General features: G+C 38.6%; 1 protein-coding gene across 1 annotated transcript in view; it reads right to left on the bottom strand.

Moving 5' to 3' along the window:
* The window catches only part of LOC127634380 (E3 ubiquitin-protein ligase HECW1-like), a 130,327-nt gene that overhangs the window by 37,766 nt on the left and 71,630 nt on the right, over positions 1-20,931 (bottom strand). Inside the window, exons 6-9 of the mRNA XM_052113919.1 lie at positions 19,625-19,794; positions 7,474-7,616; positions 7,030-7,130; positions 4,948-6,267 (exon numbers count right to left, since the gene is read on the bottom strand). Coding sequence (XP_051969879.1) covers positions 4,948-6,267; positions 7,030-7,130; positions 7,474-7,616; positions 19,625-19,794 — 1,734 coding nt within the window. The remainder of the gene's footprint in view (positions 1-4,947; positions 6,268-7,029; positions 7,131-7,473; positions 7,617-19,624; positions 19,795-20,931) is intronic.

Genomic DNA, 20,931 nt, shown 5'->3' with positions numbered 1-20,931 from the left:
ATGTAAGTGGGCACATGCCCCCTCAGTCTGAATGGGCGTGACGCAGAATGATGTCCCCAGTCACCATTCACTTTCATTGCATATTTATTTTCATAAAATGAAAGAGACTGTCAATCCCTAATATTCTGCCAAACATCCCCTTTCATGTTCCATGGAAGAAAGAAAATCATACAGATTTGGAAAGACATGAGAGTGAATAAATTATGACCGAAAGATTAAATACATTGTTAGATTTACAAAATAATTTTGTATGTTTTGTACATTATCTTTTGACTATTTTTGCAGTAATAAAGTAGAGTGCATGATTAATGCTTCCCAAACTATCCACATTAGAAAAACATTTATCCTACTAGTTTTGCTCTCAAGATTTATTCTAATAGCATATCAAATGGCTGCTCTGATTATTGCAATAACAAAAAAAAGCAAAAAAAGAAAACATTTTTTGCAGTGCTGTATTAGTCTCACGTTACTTTCTAGCAATTAACCGAGGTCTTCAGAATTAGTCTAGTTTAAAATGAAAGCATTCTAACTGACTTTCTTTTGAATAACAGCTTTAAACACAAACTCTGTATGCATACTCACCCTCTGTCACTACAGCAACTATGAAGAAAGCCCTTGAGAGATCAGCTCATACTATCTCTTATCTCTTGAGAGACAAACTCATTTATGTCAATTGTGCTTTGAGTTCCTTGGAAATCCCTCTTGAGCAGCCAAGTACATGACAACAAAGACTGTACAGAACAATGCTTACACCAAAAAGCTTAAAGGGGTCATATAATGGTACATGCACTTTTTCAAGTTGATTGTACTGAAATGTGTGTTGGCTGTGCCTGTACACAACCATCCTATTATGATAAAAATCCATCCAGTGTTTTTGTTTTAATTTTCCCCTGCCTCAAATCGAGCCGTTCGACCGTGTGATGTCACATGGTCGGACGCCCCTCCCAGGATTGTTGATTGACAGCAGTGTTTCAACACAGATCCGCCCTCGCTCGTGAGCGAGCTGTCAATCATAGTCCGTCATCATTGTTGATACACTGGAGCAGAATGGCGCCTAAGCGATTGTGGTGTTCTGTTCTTCGGTGTAATAACGAACACAGCAGTCATTTTGATGTTCCTAAATCTGAACCGCTGAAGACGCAGTGGCTGAGTTTTGTTTACGATGGGAACATTCCCCACGAGCAACGTCAATGCGTTCATGTTTGCGCGAATCATTTTTCACCAGACTGCTTTATAAACGAGGGTCAGTATAAAACTGGTTTTGCTAATAAGCTGCTGCTGAAAAAAGATTTGGTACCAACTATTTATATTCCCTCTGCACCTCCAGAAGAAGTAAGTGTAACGTTTTATTAACCTTTATATTAATCTTTGCAAATCGCTTGCACACTTCACAATGAATGTGGCTAATGTTTACACTCAGGGTACATTACGGCATGTTTTCCATAACGTTACGACGTTCTCAATATAATTCATAATCCCACGTTTATAATGAACAACGCGTTATGGTTATTGTGTTATTAAAAACTGTATACGCAGGTGTTACAGTTAACATGGTAACACTAAGTTACACCTGGTTTATTGTATGTTACTGATTAGAAGTAATGTCAAAAAAACAGTTATACTGGAGAATAACTCCAGAACGGAGGGCGGGGTGACCAAAGCTCATTATCATTTAAAGTCATATGCTCTGAAACGGCGTGCTGAAAACAGAGCTGTTTTTGAGCAGGTAAAATTAGTGTTTTCTTAAAATACTAATGAGAATTTTTAATAAAAGTATATTACAAAGTTTTCATTTAGACCCTAAAGATTCATATTAACTTGTACAAAAATGGCATTATATGACCCCTTTAAGATCTTTCCATTTATGAAAGCCCTTGCCCAGCTCATTTGCATGGTATTTGATGGTATTCAAAAGCAGGACTTGATTTTAAAAATTGACCAGGATATTAAGTGCAGTAAGAAAGTAAATAGAAATTAAATATGTAAAGCAAAATATCGACGTTAAAGCCAGCACAATTTCATCTCACTTTCTTATTTCAATTTCATGACCACTGAACTATATTGGTGCTTAACTTTGTGTAACATAACAACTGATTGCACTTGTGGAAGAATCAATGTTATGGTCTCAACTGAAAGGAAGATAGAAAGGAGATAAAGTAAGGAATACCATTGAGATGAACCAGTATATAATTGTAATGTTACTGGTGAAGACAGTATGATTGTAAGATCAATGTTGAGAGTGAGCATTCACAAACTTGGTCTGATGAGATGGAGTGACCCTCATTTCAGTGACTTATACCGTGATCAATGATTCAAATACACAAATTGTCCCACAAGCATAAACACACACCTCTGTTGTAAAGACCAGTGTACAACTTGCAACTGCTACTAACACACAAGCAAACACACACATTTCCATGCAATTGGAGGAAGCAAGTCAATGACAAAAGCGAGGGTAAAGTGTGACTTTGGAGAGCTTACTTGTTGGTAATGGTTCATCAACACTTGGGTAATAATGGAGGTCAGGCCGCAAAGCAGGAAGCTGAGTGATTGCATGATGACTGCATTGCATATGACAACTGCCTATAAAAACATGGATGAAGGAAAACAAAATATGGACCCATGACGTCATGACTATCTACATGTCGAAAATATAAATTATATATATAGGGTGAATTCCCATTTTTTTTTTATTCACCCTATATATCATTTCACAAAAATAAATCCATAAAGATATCATGGACTGTTTATTAAATGGGATGAAACACTAGTTAGACAGAGTCATTAGTTGCGTCCGAAATCGCATACTCTCGGAGTATGAACTGTATTTGATAAAGGATGCACAGTACTTTCTTTAGGTATCCATGTGAGTAGTGTGAAAAGATTCCAGAAACTTAATCAGGGAATGTAGGCATTGTCCCTTGACCCGAATATGTGATGTTATAACAACAACTGCTGGTTTTGTTAAACAAGCAACATTTAAGCACAAAGAACAACTTTCTTGGTGTACACACACACACACACACACACAGTGACCAGTCGATCAGCACTTCTGAATCTCGCCGGAAACAGGTATTATTTTATTTTATTATATTATTTTTATTATTATAATATAATAAAATATTACTATTTTATTAGATTTATTTCATCCATGCTTACTATTTTATAAATACTGAGGACTACTCTAATGGCATACTGCTTTTGGAATTCTATATAGTAGGGAAGTATGCATATTTGGATGCAGCAATTGTCACTTCTTAACAGGAAAGAGATATTTAACACTTTACATAAGTTTCAGCAGATTTTGGCTGTCAAGCTTATCATTGGGCAAATTAGCAAGTTCTTTGGTTTCATTCAACAAGAAACATAGTCAATTTGAAGGAATGGAGGTATAGCAAATTCATGTTGTTTTTGTGCCATGACACATTCTGCCAATGTATTAATGAGAAATTAATTAAAGATTTTCAATTAACCAAGGTCAAGTCATCATTTATGTGCTTCATTTAGTTTCTCATTAATATTTTCTCTCTCTAACCCATTTAATTGCTGTTTTATGCAACTGTACCTTTAAGACTTCTATGTAAACAAACCAAATGAGTAGCAGCACTTACACACAGGCTACAGGCTTGCTGTTAGGTCCAAAATACACTGTCAGAAAAAAATGGCAAAAATGTTACCTTTAGGGCTACAACAGCTTGTCACTGGGGCAGTGCCCATAAAGGTACACCCACTGTACTTTCTTTAAACCTTAATGTATTAATACAGTATGTACCCTTTGAGGACAGAAAAGACACTTAAGGTACTAATATGTAACCTTTCGGGACAGATAAGTTGTTTTGAAAGTTACGATATAGCTTAGTTTCAAATGGTCTTCTTGGTGTCACGGTTGAATTTTTGTTCATGTTTTATGTTAATGTCTTTTATTTTGAAAGTTTAGTTCCTGTTTAGTTGTCATGTGATTTCCTGTTCACTCATGTGATCTTGTCATGTGTTTCCCCTGATCTTGTGTCTGGTTTTCATTGGTTCATTGTTTGAGTATCTTGTTTATTAGTCTTGCCTTTTCATTGGTTTTAGTTTATTAGTCTTGTTATCTCATTTACAGTTCTGTCTGTTGATTGGTTGTCATGTTACCCTTGTACATGTATTTAAGCCCTCATGTTTGCCATTGTCTTTTGTCTGGTATTGTTTTGTGTAACGAAGTCAAGTCGTCTATGTTTGTTATGTTTTGGATTCACGTTTTTGGTTATCACTTATGTAAATAAAATGCATGGAATTTTAACATGAGATAAAAGTATTACACTTTGTTTTTAATGTATTATTATTTTTTATATTCCATTGTATTTTTTATAACATTATAAAAAACAATTTTTATCAACTGGATCCCAGCTCATATCTCTGCGTACATGAACAAGAAGCAACACAATTTAAAGAAATATTTCAACCATATTACTTTCACGCTAGAACACAAGATTTTTAATTAATATCACAGACCGTCTTTTCAACAGAATGTGACTTGTGTGTCATATTCCAAGTTCTCCAAAGATATGATAGCTTTTGTTTAGAAACAACAATTGTTAGTCATTTGTTGGCAAAAATCTTTGTCTCTTTGGGCGCTATAAGTGAAAATCGTTCACAGTGGCACGTGTTCACGTGAGAACTTGAGTTGTTATTATTGCTAAATAATCAAAACCTATTGTTTGTCTTCAGAGGACTTGGAAAATAATGAACACGCTTTGAAGTGAATCACTATCCACTGCCATTGTATTGAAAAGGCAGACTGAGATATTCCTTAAAACATTCCCATTTGTGTTCCGCATAAGATATAAAGTCATACGGTTTGAACGCCATGAGGGTGAGTAAATTGCATATTTGTATAATTGAACCATTCTTTTAACTAACATCTAAGTGTCATCATAGTAAAGCATGATTTGCTCAAGGTTTCCTCACCTGAAGTCCCAACACTTGGTCCAGCTACTGGTGACTCCTCGCCTTGGCCTTCTATCAGGGGACTGTCTTCTGACAATGAACCCGTCCAATGAGCCGACCCGTGTCCCAGCTCTCTCACATCTGGACTCTGCATAGAGTCCGAGACAGACTCAAATGCACTGTTCTCCTCCTCCTCTTCCTCCTGCGAGGAGAAAACAGTGCTCTCCGAAAAACGGGTGCTGTCTACCGAAGAAAGGCGTGTATGGCTGCAGAGATGGTTACGCCCCTCGTAACCTGAGTTACTGTAACAGGAAGTGCTGTAACAGGAGGGGCTGTAACAAGAAGTGCTGTAACTGGAATTGTCACACAGTTCACACTCACTAGGTCCCCTTCTACTTCCACCCCCATCTTCGCTGTCAGGCCGCAGCATGGACGGTGAAGGCCTTTCACACTCCAGAAGTTGGTTGAGTTCAGATAGACGCTCAATAGAGAGGCTACGTGGCAAGGTTCGATGGCAACATGGTCTGGGACACTCTGGAACTATAAATGGAGACTGAGCTTCGGAAACTTCATCCTCATCTACCGCTTCCTCCTTGTCCTCTTGGGGTTTGAGAGTGAGCTCCTCCGAAGATTCTGGTACCTCATCTTCATCTTGACTGTCATGGTGGCGCTGGGCTGATGGCAAGCTGTGCAGCAGATGATGAATGCGGATGTAGTGCGACCGGGGTGTCTCAGGTTCACCGCAGGCTGCGGCGATGACTGTCTCTAGCTCGGACACGGGAAGGGAGCAAGGCCGGCTCTTGCGCTTCAAGGTGCTTCGCATCTTTGGGGAACAAGTTTCTTCCACATTCCCATCTCTTTCTAACCTTGTTTCCATTTGCTCAGAGCCCATGCCCTCCTCAACCTCTACCTGCTCCATACCTAAATCTGCAACTGGTCCCGTGTCACCTCCACCTGTCTCTTCAATAGCCTCCAATGGAGTATCATACAGAGTGTCCTCCTGCATCTCCCCAGGTTCTTCATTTGTTTTTCCAGGGTCCTGCTCTTCAGTTTCAGTTGTATTATGACTCAGTATTGCTTCATCATTCCTCCCCTCCTCCATTTCTGACTGGGTCTCTTCTCTGGGCTCAGTTGGAGAAGCAGGCAGCACACCATCTTGGGTCTCTACCTCTGGAAGACATTCATCATGGATCTCTGGCATGCCAGGCCCCAAACTCAATGTATCCTCCATCGGTAAATCGGTAGCAGATGGCAGGTCCACCGGCCTGGGTACTTGAACATCATCCTGGTCTGGTACTGCTTCATAGACTGGCATTGCATTGAGGGACACCTCCTCATCATCTACCAGAGAGAACAAGCAAATCTTGGTTAAACAGGCATGCAAATAAACACTGGCACCATCAAAGACAACAACTAAAACTTTTCTAGAAACCTCTTAAGTGCACTGAGTTCCTGTATGACAACTGGTATAGCATGGCACTAGCAACTCCAATATCATGGGTTCAATTCCCAACTGATAAAATGTATATGTTGAATGCTCTGTAAGTTGCTTTGGATAAAAGCGTCTGCGAAAATGCATAAATGTACATTTGTTTGAGGAATAGTTCACCCAAAAATGAACATGTTGTTATCATCTTACTAGCTTTTATGCCACTTCAAACAAGTATGACATTATTTCATCCATGAAGCATGAAGAATGAATGAGATTTGAAAGCTGCAGAGGATGGGGGAGATATTCATTAAATAACATTTCTGTAATTACATGTTCCTCACAAAATAAATCTATCATATGGCTTCAGAAGACTTTAATGCACAAGTCACTTAGACAACTTAATTTTGGACTCCATTAACATTGTATGGACAGAAAACATCCTTCAAAATATATTTGTTTGTGTTCCGCAGAAGAAAGTCATTCAAGTTTGAGATGGCATGAGGGATAATAAATGATGAGAACATTTTCATTTTTGGATTAACTATCTTTTTAATAAATAAACTGCCAAATTAATGAATATATAAATGATCAAATTTGTAAATTATTTGTACTATTGGTTTAGCTCATGTGTTTGTGAGAAAAAGACATCAAATAGTAAAAATCCTGCAGACCTGGATGAACAGAGGAGCTTATCTCAAACCGAAACTGCAGCTGTCCATTGACATGATCTGTTGGAAGCCGCCGGCCTAAATTGTAACTCACCACACGGTCCCTGTTTACACACATGAAAGATAAGGATGCTTGATAGTTTAAAATGTCGATATGAGCAAATGTCGAGCATTTAACCATAAAATATATTGAAAAGCAAACTCACGGCAAGAGCCTACACATGTATTATGTATCTACTTGTACATGAAAATGTAATACAAATTGATATTTTAAATATTTTCAGCCTGTGAAAATGAAAGATTTGGAGGAAAAATATCACAAAGATGGCACAGTAATTTGTTTAGAAGCTATGTAAAAAATTTATTCCAAACTCATGGTCAGATAAAATGTGAGATGAAATGTTTAGCCGTTAGTAGCTACATAGCCTGGCATCCTTATCGACCTACCCAATAGCATGTTTTTCCAGCAGCCTCTGTACAGGCACAACCAACTTCCCCAGGAAGCGTTTGATGATGGGTCTGCTCTTGGAAAATTTATCTTTCACCTCAATCTCCAACGCATCCGTCGGGAGGGATACAAAGTTAAATCGCTGCGAATAAATAAGAACAATAGGCTTGTTGAGTATTTACCATAGGCCGTCTCAATTGTATATCAATAGATAGTTGTCACCGTCAACAATCTGTCTAGATTCTTTTCTTTGCTCTGCATGATTTCCATTCCATTTCATTATGTTTATTACCTCAAAGCATCATTGTAAACCCTAATGCTCAAAATAATTGCTTTGAGCAGGGAAAAATAAAATCATACAAATTAGTTCAATTAAATAACCTTGATGAGTATATAGAACCTTCTCTTTCTTTTGAGCTCACAAAACTTACACCTTTTAATTAACCTGAAATGTTTTGAGTTTAATTAACTTGTCTCTTCAAATTGACATGAACTTAAATTTAACTGAAACTGGGAAGGGGATTTTTTATTTCCCAGCATGTTTTATATGCAATTGACAGGAAGAGTAAATGTTAAAATGAAGTGTTATTTAGTGTGTGCAAGGTGAATGTAAAGAGAGATACTTGTTAGTGTTTAATGTTTTGTTGTATTGTTTAGAAGAGTTTCTGTCAAGTTAAAGTTTTGGGTGGGGTTACCATTATGGTGAATAGTGGAGCTTGAGATTAGCAGGTACAATATTAGATTGTTTTACAGTAATGTTGGTTGTAATGCATTAATAAATAATTAGTTACTGTAAATAAATTACTTTCCTTTTTTTAATGTAAGGGATTAATGTTAATTTTTCAGTAATTTAATTACAGTTACTTATGATGTAATTTTGTTAAATACTGTAAATTCTATAGTACAATTCTATATAAAACAATAGTGAATTCAAAATCTAAATTTAATATCTAATGTTAAAATGTATGTTTTCTAAATTAATGCAGCCTCCTAAAATTCTTTGGTCAGTTCATGAATAATTTATTTGATTTTATATGATTTATTTGAAAGAATTAAATGAACAGTTTCGTGGCTACACTTGTATTCTTTTTCTGGTTGAGGTTGATAAGGGTAATAGAAAGTAATTAGTAATAAGTAATGTAATTATTTTTCAGACAAATGAATTAGTACAGTAATCTAATTACACTATAGAAGATGTAATTAGTAGTTAGTAATTAACTTTTTAAAGTAACTTGCCCTATACCTTTCTACAGTATACTGATATACTTGTTGAGCAATTGCTATACTAATCAAAGCATGGTTTATCCAATTAGCATGATTCAGCATGCTAACATTCACTGAACTAGCTTGTTCTAGCTAGTACTAGCTAGCACGGTTCCATCTACTTGACATATATAAGTTGAGCCTTCATGGTGATTTTAATTTCAGCCATAGAGTTAAATTTAAAATTAAGTACCAGTAAAATGCTTTCTTATTCAATATTGCAAGTTAAGAAAAAAATCAACACGAATGAGTAGTACAAAATCAAAATCTGACAGTTCTGCTAACTTAAACTTGTAATTAATTAACTTAAACATTTTATATAACTGATTACCAAAATGTTTTGAGTTCTGCTAACTTATGCCGAGTTTACACTACACGATATTAGGCCCGATTTTCACTCGCAAGTCGAGATCGCCGACAAAAGCCTGAAATCATAGGCAAATCAGAGCTAGCTCCCGTGAACGACGATCACAATCTATGAATTATCAAAGACGCAATTTGAGTGAAGTGCCGACGTGTCACCGATGTCAGCAAGATATCTAGAATGTTAAATATCTGGATCTGTCTCCAGTTCCAAATCGTGCAATGTGAAATGTGTTTTGACTGAATACAGCCAATGAGAGAGCAAGAAACATGGCACGGGAAGTTTCAGTGGGAGGAGTCCTGATGTACCTGCAGCAGAACATCAACTAGCATGGCTGTGGTATCAAGAAAGTCTCATTGGACAGAAGAAATGGAGGAAAAATTAGTGGAACATTGGCAGGAGCACCAGAATCATTTGATGTTTCCTCTGAACTGTAGCACAACTGGGTGGAGAAAGAGAAGAGTTGGAGAGAAATTGCCAATTCTCTTGGACAGTCAGGTAAGCAAATAGGTCGATTTTTCAGAAGGAAGCACTTTTTCATATTGTAACCAATAAAATATGAAATGTGAAACGTAATTTGGAGTCCAGGCAGAGTCGTTGGGGATTCGTCAATAGTGAAATATTTTGTAATGTGTTCACCCCTGTCGCCAATTCCTTGTGTAATTTGAAAACGCTACGACTTCAATGACGAGACAGTTGTGTAACATGAACAGTACCACAATCCGACATCTTTGAAAGTTGTGTAGTGTGTAGAGGCATAATTTGAGTTAACAGCGATTCTGATCAACGGCAGAAGGGGGGCTTATTTATAAAGCTGTTTTAAAACAATGGTTAATTTTGCAATTCCGTTTGGTGAGATAATTTTTCCTGCTTCCAACACATGAAATTCAAGATCTGACTGTTTCTCCCTAATATATCCCACCCCTTGACAGGTACCATTGTAACGGTATAATCAATGTTATTCATTTCACCTGTCATTGGTTTAAATGTTGTGGCTGATTAGTGTATTAGTGATTCGTGGACCCGAGGGAAAGTTTGGTTACTTAGCGCAGCTCCTGCATCACATTGGGATCAGGAATACCCACATGCAGCTCTTTCAGTGCCTTGGACTGGTGTATTTGCTGGAGGGCCATAGTATGCAAAGAGGAGGCGGCCTGTCTAACCACCATCAAGGGTAGTGAGAGGGGACAAATTGGGAAGTCGGGTTCTGGCAGAAAGCTTTGAGTGATGCCCCGAACCTAGGAACGAATCATATAGCCGCAAATGGCAGTCAGCTCTGCGTCGGCCTCAGACTGGGCAGGCAAAACAGAAGGTGGCAGGCCAGTTGAGTGCTCGCCATGCAACATCGGCATCTGATGCAGCGATCGAGGACTCATTCTGCTTGCGGGCTCCGAAAGAGATGTTAAGCAGGCCGTGAGGCGAGCTGGTCTCATCTCAGAGCTCTACGGGTGCAATCGAGCGTTTTGGGGAATGGGAGGTCCACGGGGGTTTACCCGGCGAGACAGTGCCCATTGAATTTGTGCCCAAATTGCCTCCAGCGCCAGCCGAGCCAGCCTCGTACCCGTAGGTAAAAGGGTGTGGCGTGGGGGGCCGCTGGAGCGGCTTTCCCGCTGCCCAGACATGTGAAAGCCATCGGAGGTGGAGAGATAATGGAATAAGAGAAATAACGAGATAAAATAATCCAGGAACTACACAAAGACGGAAAGGAATCTTTAAAAAGAAGTGTCTTTAAAAAGAAGTTCACGTCAATGTGTTTTGCACTAATAGTGAAAATATACTCTCTTGTCAGGAATATATACTCTCTTAGCCCTGTTTAAGTGCCCAGGGGCGTACTCTGCACAGATCGTGCAGAAGGAGAGAAAGCCGCAGGAATGCACCATATATCCAATAGCATATGCTTCTTCGTTTAGAGGTGAATGGACCGGCAGTGGAATTTAGCTCGCTGACATACAACCGCTCGGCTCCGAAGAAAAAAATCTGAATGAGTGGCCGCATTCCAGCTCCTTTTAAACCCATATGACCGGGGGATGGCATGCAAATTCCATTTGCCAATTCTCGTTGGCCTTTTTTCAAAAATGTGGGTCTCCCAAGAACAACCCCTAGTGTCACTACATTGACACAACGTTGAGTGAGTGGCAGAAGAGGAACATTCCATTTACAAAATTATTTCCTGTATGGGTTTTTTTTTTTTTTTTTAAATACAATTCTTCTATTTTGTTAATTCTGCTCATCTCCTCCTTTAATGATTGGGATCTCATGAGCTTAATCGACAGCATTTGAGGAATAATGTTGATTACAACAAAAAATAATTTAGACTCGTCCCACCTTTTCTTAAACAAATATATATATATATATTGTTATAACTAATTTATTTAAAATCTAAACAAATAATCTAGATTATATTAGGATCTTTGGTAGGTTCTTTATGAGAAGAAATATCATCATTCGGCAAGGTTCAGCTGTTGTAATTTATTGTTCTGCATGACTCATTCTAATATAGGCACATGGCGTATACAGAATCTCTTCTCCACTCAAGGATGCTGCATCCATCTTACTGGAGGCCATCTGAACACTGCAGCAGTGATGATGCTATGGAAGCACAAGACAGGATTTGTTATCATAGCAGTCAACCTCAAACCATCACAGTTTCTGTTCGAGGAGGCACTGAGGACTTTTTAAGGACAGTGTTTTAATCATTGCCACACAAACCAAACTCAGTGGGGCTTCAGTAATCACAAAACCATCAAGCTAGACCACCCTCCCCACACCACCACAATTAAATCCACTGTCTTGCCCATAGGCTCAGAAAACACATTATGCTAGTTAGAGGAAAGCCTGTAACTGCACGAGTGAGTGGAAGATAAACAGACATTTACCAATGCCAGGGGTGTTTTGTTTAGATGTTCAGGTGTTGCATGTTTATGCTCTGTAGGTTGATGCAGCTGTAATTTACCAGTAATGGCTCATGCAAAAAGGAGAAAATGTTGATACCAGCAAACAAAACCAACTGCATGCTACAGAGAGAGGCTATTATACTCTTCAGAAATGCATCACATTTAATGATGTGAGAAAAAAAAATATTATTTTAAAAAGCTTTAGCTTTCAGGGAGAATCAGCACAAACGTAAAGTACCAAAAAGTACTATGGCATCACCATATTTTTGGTCATATTGTAATCATATCTTTGTCATCATTCATTATCATGGTATATATCAGAGTACCATGGCATTACTATCAAAATGACACCACAGTAGTATTTTATAATGTGGTGTTGGCTAATATAACTGCAAATCTTGTTAGTATTCTCAGTATGATGTAAAAAGTGATGAAACACAACTCAGATAATAAATTCTCCTCCACGAATTACAGATTTAATCCACCTAACCACAGCGCAGAATCAGATAATGACACAGTGCTTTCTGGGACAGGTCATGTTTCTGAATCAAACACCAGGATCTCAGACTGTCAGGATAGGAGTTAATACAGTAAAACTGTGATAATATTAAAATGTAAATCAGAGAGAATGAGGGGCATGTTCATGTTTAACCTTTCTTATTGTCTGGTGCTATGAATCAAGGATCTGGCTAGCCAGCAGTTCTGCTTAAGGCATCAAGATAAATTCTTGCCCTTGTCATAAAGATTAATTCAATCAGGCTAAATAAACTTTATGAGAAATAAGATGGCATGTCTTTAAATTTCATAGAGATATCTAGAGCACTGCAAAACAAATGAGGCATAATGCCAAGGTTCCAACATGGAAATCAGACAACCATATTGAACAACTAGGCCACTCATGCTTCTTGAACACATAGTTAACCCAAAAAATCTAAATTCCATCATCATTTAGGAGATAAACCGGAGCTTTCAAGCTTCAAACAGGATGGAAAAAATGACCAGGGCCTCGTTTCCCAAAAGCATCGTAAACCTAAATAAATAAAGTTATATGTGTGGAATAGTTGGACAAGTTTGTACAGACAACTGTATAAATTAATATTAGAGAGATTAAAAAAGTCATTAACTTGCTGCCATGCATGAAAATCGTCCGTATATATTGGCTCATCATCCAACATTTACATTTATTCTTTTGGCAGACGCTTTTATCTTCGTCTCCTCTTCTTCTCTGACACTTAAAGGCTCTCTCATCAGCACTACAAGTTGTGTAGCACCGGACCTGAAGCATTGCTGTTACCATTATCACTTTTGGAAGTAAAGAGCTGACCTCCACTTTATTGGTGAATTTCCCTTAAGCGCATCTTCCAAGCGTCTTCTTATTTTGTGCTCAGTGATAACATGTTATATGACTGCTTGTAAATAGTCGGATCATACACATGGCCTCCGCTGTCGTCACTAATCCTGGAAGCATTTCTATCAAGAGGAATTTGTGAAAACGATATATTATAAATGCACGCCTGATTATGGAAGCCAGTTGTGTAAAAGAAAAGATTGTTCTGCACAAAATTATCGTAAAAACAATATGTAAATATGCCATTAATTATGTCAAATATTTACGAAAATATTTTAAAGCTAATTTTAGTGAGGTAAATTACAAATGATTGTGAAGTGACAAATAAAATAAAGTTACAATGACGAGCAGCACTATACGGTCACATTTCAGCACTGTCGCACAGATAGGCGGCTGGGCGGCTGTGGCTCAGTTGGTAGAGCGGGTCAGCTGCCAATCGCAGGGTTGGTGGTTCGATTACCAGCCCACACAACTCCACATGCCGAAGTGTCCTTGGGCAAGACACTGAACCCCAAGTTGCACCCAATGGCAGGCTAGCATCTTGCATGGAAGCTCTGCCACCATTGGTGTATGAGTGTGTGTGTGAATGAATGGGTGATTGGGAAACAGTGTAAAGCACTTTGGTAACCTCTAAGGTTAAAAAAAGCGCTATATAAGTGCAGACCATTTACCATCTTATGTAGCACTTAAAGCGTGTCCTCGCACATTCATGTTAAGGGCTTATTGTGCATGAGACTGCATAGACTCCCAGCATGTGGAGGCTTGTGCTACCCTCCGCGATCCACGCACAACTTTCCACGTGCCACATTGAGAGCGGGAACCACTAATCGTGACCACAAGGAGGTTACCCCATGTGACTCTACCCTGCCTAGCAACTGGGCCAATTTGGTTGCTTAGGAGACCTGACTGGAGTTACTCAGCACACCCTGGATTCCAACATGCGACTCCAGGCGTGGTAGTCAGCATCAATACTCACTGAGATACCCAGGCCCACAGAATTGTAATTTTTTTGTTAAACTATGTCTTTAAGACTGAATAAAAGTTTGTCTAAACCTCTTATTTTCAAACAATGGAGAATTTTTAGAAGCATCACACTTGCAGCTATATGTGTGAACTGCCACAGTGATTTCTTGCACTTGTGTGCATCATTGTGAGGTTGTTTGCACTGTATCCACACTGAAACATCTTTTGGTAACTCATTGGTAATCTCATGCTTACCGACAAACAGTGTCAGTGATGTAGACTTGAGGCACCACTCAAGTCTATGATTTTAAAGTTGAAGAGTGCTAGAGGAATACAATGTCAGCAGCAATACTAGGAATGCTGAGCAAGGCCATTAGTTGGGCTGACATAAGTGGCTTTGAAGCTTGAGAACCTAAAAGCTCATTATATTGAAAAAAACCCATTATGGACTGCACTAACACTAGATTTCACATTTCTCCACACTCGAGTGCCTCTTCTTCTTCTCTGAATGTTGGTTTGGTTCAGAGCTTGCACAATGTTATTATTGATCAAATAACAATGTTATCGAGGTGACTGGGCAAACATATACTTGATTGCTACTAACATAGATTAGTTCCAATTGCCAGAACTGAACAGTTGTATGGGGTCTGAATGGTTGCTATGCAACCCAAGAGAAGATGTCAGTCTTGGCAAGAGCTGCAGGTTATCAGCAGAGTTAGTAACAACACCTGAAGGAGATAAAAATTAGGCATGTGCACTATATAAAATATTAAATATTCAAGATATAATAACAATGGCATTGTTATTGATATAAAATTTAGCAATATTGTGGATATTGTGGAGATCTTAAGGTACTTTTTTGGCCAGTCTTCATCTCTGGTTACCAGTGAGTTCGCAGAGTTGTAGTTACCAAAAATAGTATGCCAGTGAATTAGTTTAGCACCCAGCATTAACATTAATTTCATTTTCAACAATTAATTTCCATTTCTCCACTAACTCTAGCAGATGAATTCGACAGAAGTTGGATAAAAAAATATTTATATAATATAATAATATAATATAAATATATAAAAGTATTACAGGTTTTTAAATATTCTTGGGTAATCGGTTACAACAATAGTTTTGAATATTCTCAGCTTATCTTGTTTTAAAGTGTATATATAGCCACATATTGCTGTTTTTTACTATTTATTGTTTTATGGGTATATAACATTTTTAGAACCATAAAAGTTTAACTAGATTTTTCTGTATTTTAGTTAAACACTAAAATCTACTTGGGCTGCTTGGTTCAAACTATAAAAGAAAATTTAAGAGCAGAGCAAATACAATGTACATCAAATATTGTCAAAAGGCTGAATAATATTGAGAAATATTGAGACATCTTTATAACATTGTTTCATTTTCTGCTAAAAAAGAAGATTTAAACCATTAGTGGGATCCATGTCACTGCACCGCATGTTTATGCCTTTGTCATGTTTTTGAGCATTCTTGTCTTACTATATATGTATCAAATTATTATATGTAAGTTTCTAGAAAAAAGGTAAAGAGCTAAAAAAAAAAGATAAAATGGATGTTCTCAACAGGATAAAAACAACAATACAGTAAATGGTTAAAATGTACTTAATTTAAAACATAATGCATGTCCCTTTGGAAATGTCTATGAACACAGGAAATACTGTACATTCTTCAAACCCAACAGTGTACAAGCCACAAGGCTATGGGAAAAAATTACAACAACACAGCAGGTCACGTTTCATGCACCTGAGTTTATAATGGTGCCATTAACCTCCAAAGTGCCATCGCAGTGAAAACCTTCTGTGGCTCATGTTCCACACTATCCTGGCTTTCAGCCAACTCAGCCACACGTGTAAAATGGACCCATATTTCACCCCGCTGACTTACTGCCAACTGCTTGACTTGTGCTGTGTATTTTACAGGCCGTATAGACTCTGATACTCTCTCAAATGGATAACCGAGATGGACAAGGATACGGGAATCCAATCGATTATGAAGATATTACATATGTGTCAAGAAAAAGATTAAAATGGTGGCTGATATTACTTCAGTTCTTTTCATCAAATAGGAAATGGAAAGTCAAGCTGAGCAATACCTCACATTTGACCCCACATACACATGTGTGGATGCTGTATTTTGGCTTCGCCATACACAACGCATAATTTAATTTCATTGATCTGACTGATCTAATTTCAGGAGACTCTGGGATGTCTGTAAAAGGTTCAACTTTCAACGCACAGAGTCTTGTGACAAAACAACTTTGCGTCGATTACAGCAGTTTTTGTCTTTGGGAGAAACTGCAACAAAACTACATCTGGAAAGAAACCTAATTAAGTTTTTACATTGAAACCTGTTTGAGTCAATATATTAGACTCTTTAGTTTCACCCAATATGCCATTTTTAGGGGGCCTAAGTAGCTCAGTGCTCAGATTCAGAACTTTTTAATGTTTAATTTTATTTAACATGGTTGGCATTGATTGGACAATGCTGGCCATTACTTGAATCAGACATAAATATGCAAATTTCTGATTGGTAAAATGCTTCAGCACTGGCTATCACTTGTTTGTATGACAAAGAGAGAACATTGCTTTTCCCATCAAAAATGTGTTACAAATCTAAAAGGGAAATGGAAAATGCATATAGCAGTCATGCTCGGGTCTCTAGAGGATACAGTATCTCATGTAGTGTGCTTTGCTGTGCAGTATACTGCACATTTTGTCTTAGTTGGTCATCAAGGTAATCCATGCATACTGTGCACACTACAGAAAAGGCATACTAAAGAAATAGTATGCAGAGTAGTCTGGTTATATGCTATTCTGAAAATACCCATTAAGGCAAACTTTCTAAAGTATCACCCAATCAGACTGGCTCTAAACACAATGCCATACACTGCAGCTTCTGTTTGTAAAAATTGTAACATTATTTTGACATATTCTTGTTATTTCAAACTTTTGATTACACTTTTTGAGAACTGGCAAGCACTTAAGAACAATGTGCACAAATTGCACTTGTGAAATTCTTTAATTCCAGTTAAAATGGTTTCTACGCCCTTGAATTTAACATTCTGAGTGATGGTGAAGGACATAAAAAAGAATTATAAGAAAACTGCTTGGCCAATTCATACATGCAATAATTGTTTTAGACCATGGTGGTTGAAACAACAGGTGGCAAGCTGCAATTTGATGTTCAAAAGCATGACATATCAGATCATTTCAGGTTATCCTGAATTATGTTTATAGACATATCAATATAACTAAAAAAAAAAAGTTCAATATTTACACCAATCAGCCACAACATTAAAACCACCCACCTAATATTGTGTAGGTCCCCCTCGTGCCGCCAAAACTGTGCCAATCCGCATCTCAGAATAGCATTCTAAGATGATATTCTTCTCACCACAATTGTACAGAGTGGTTATCTGAGTTACCGTAGACTTTGTCAGTTTGAACCAGTCTGTCCATTCTCTGTTGACCTCTCTCATAAACAAGGCGCCTCCTTCCACAGAACTGCCGATCACTGGACGTTTTTAGCACCATTCGGAGTAAATTCTACAGACTTATGTGTGTGAAAATCCCAGAAGATCAGCAGTTACAGAAATACTCAAACCAGCACATCTGGCACAAAGTCAAAGTCTACAAAGTCTACGGAAAGTCTACTGCAACTCAGACAACCGCTCTGTACAATTGTTGTGAGAAGAATAACATTACAGAAGGCTATTCTGAGACTTTGGCTCGTGTTTTGGCGGCACGAGCAGGACCTACACAAAATTAGGCAGGTGGTTTTATATATTTTATATATATGTAAAGGGATTAATGGAAAGGAGTAGGCAAGAACTGGCTTAACAATATAAATAATATTTTAATAAGAAACATAAACAAAAATAAAAACACACAAAGGTGTCGGATAGCTGTTCGTAAATCTCTCTCTCTGTCGAACTGTCTTTGGTCAGCCTTTATCCCTCTCGAGGGCTAATTAGCCTGATAAGGGACCGGGTGTGCATAATCACGACCTGGCCCCACCCTCCGCCCTGCCACATTCCTCCCTTGTTCTCTCAAGCTGGGGAGCCCCCGGCATGACATATACCCCCCCACCTCTCCCTGGGGAGAGGCATGCCTTCCACCCCATATGCCGACAGGTCATCCCCGTCTACCTGGATGAGGGAGGGTACAAGGGGCGGGAAACAAAACAAAAATGCGGCACCTACACCATAACCCCGATCGTGCAAAATGAACAAAACATTTTTAAAAAAGAGAAGGAAAGACCAACATGGAGTGGCAGTGGGAGAGAGCGAGGAGAGAAAAACACTTATTCGCCGGTTCTCCGATACGCCGTAGCTTGGTCCTCGGCCACTCCTCCACCCACTAATGGATGACAGCCGCACCTCCACGGGCGGATCGGAGACGCCCCGCCGTGTTTTTGGTGGCCGGTAGGGGTCTCCCCCCGCCCCTGGCAGCGGAAACTACTCCAGGCGGTTGCTTGGGAGCCCCTCCTCCCCTCGTGATCGGCAGCCATACCTCCGCTCTCAGGCGGCCGGGCTCCTCCGTCGCCTGGTGAATGGCCGCGGCTGCTCCGTTGGGGTGGATGGTAGTGGCGAGGAATCTACTACAGTGCATCCCTCCTCCTTCCCGGAGGCACCAGTGTAAAGGGATTAAAGGGAAAGGAGGAGGCGGGAACCAGCTTGACAATTTAAATAATATTTTAATAAGAAACTTAAACAAAAAGACAAACACACAAAGGTGTTGGCCAGCTTTAACAGTCAGTAAATCTCTCTCTCTGTCGCACTGCCATCTTCGGTCGGCCTTTATCCTTCTCGAGGGATAATTAGCCTGATTAGGGGCCAGGTGTGCGGAATCATGACCCGTCACCTCCGCCATGCCACAATATATATATATATATATATATATATATATATATATATATATATATATATATATATATACTTTTAAAGCTGTCAGTGAAAATCAGCATCACCAAGTCCATGAAGCTCCAATCCCCTCCACCTCCAGAGGTTTTTCCTTTCATGTTCCAACTCAAATCTGCCTTTCAAGCTTGAGCATGCTTCAACCAAACAAACAGCTACAGACTTGCAGTGATGTTGTTTTTAGAAATAAAGTCAAGAAATGTTGCAATGACATCTCAAAACTCCTTAAAGCCTTAAACTCAAGCGATTTGTTAAATGTCAAAACGCTTTAAAATGATCACTGACACCACATGCTTTGACCTAAATATCTATAAAGTGATCAGACATGTGACTAAAACACATTATGTTGACTTCAGATGAAGGAGGTTTTGGATGGACTCACCTCACTCTTCCAGACTGGGTTCACTGTGTTGCAGATGATGCCTGACCTTTTCTCCTGACCATGGTGGGGCAGAGCAGGGAAGATGCTGTGCTTTCCAGGCTGGATGGCGATTTTCAGATACGGATCCGGATTAAAAAACATCCCCTTCTTTAGACCCACTGCCTGAATGTCTGAAATAAAGCAGAGAATAGGATGGGTTGGTGGTGAAATGACAAATCACTATTTTAGATTGATCTATCTGCATTCTTGTCAGATGAATGAAAAACTTTTTTATATTTAGCCTCCAAAACTCAATTGAAAATTAGTCAGTGTGCTTTTAATTTGGCATCTTATGCAATCCTCCTAATAGACATTGTCAAAGTTAACACTTTTAACACTCGCAAGAGCTCATAAATCAAAATTTTTTTTATCTAAATTTAATGATGGCAACAAAAAAAAGTGGAAATGAGGCCCATACCCTAGTTGTGCCTGTTCCGATGTGGCAAGCATAAATTTAGGCTTTAAAAGTGCTTGATTGCTTTCAAATATTTTAAAGCATCATTTAATTGGCATGACAACTTGGTGTGAGGAAACAAGTCTTTCATTGTAAATGCATAAAAAACAGAACAAATCTTCAAAGATTCTCCTGTGTTCTGCAAAAGAATGTCAAACAGGTTTCGAATGATATGATTGAAAAATATTTACAAATAGACATTATAGCATGATTATGGAATAAATGACATCATAATTGGTTACTAAATATCAATAGAATGGAATGTTTTGTAACCAAAATCCTTAAGTTTGCTCTAGACTTTCTGATTGCTGCAGTGTGACATATACAGATACAGACTAAAATGGCCTCATCAAACACATTTCACTGGAGGTGAAGACCAGAAAGGGGCACTGCTCGTGGTTGACCTTCAACCAAAAGTGGATGACAAGTTGCTGTTTTTAACATTCATCCCATTCAGCCCCATGACTTATCTGCATGTGTGCAGAGAAAAGGTGACCAACCGCTCTCTTGGGTATGATTAGGTCACCTTTGCATACTTCTGAGATGCAGAGAAGGCACAGATTGGAGACAACCTGCTTGGCAGACAAATTCAAATAAAATGGGCCCAGATCAATGCTCCTGTGCAGAGAGGTGTGGATAAAAACATCAAGAAGTATGAGGTGGAATGAAAGGCCAGGTTTAAACAGACTGAGCATAAGGAGAACAAAAGCTCTTACCCAGGTGTGAGTCTCTATGTCTCAAACCTGCCATACAGCTTTGGCAACGAGCAGCTAAACAGACTGTTATCTCGATTTGGCGCCATCACAAGTGTCAT

This window comes from Xyrauchen texanus, chromosome 41 (assembly GCF_025860055.1).
Source record: "Xyrauchen texanus isolate HMW12.3.18 chromosome 41, RBS_HiC_50CHRs, whole genome shotgun sequence".
Classification (NCBI taxonomy): Eukaryota; Metazoa; Chordata; class Actinopteri; order Cypriniformes; family Catostomidae; genus Xyrauchen; species Xyrauchen texanus.
This window is presented reverse-complemented; position numbering and strand designations above follow the sequence as displayed.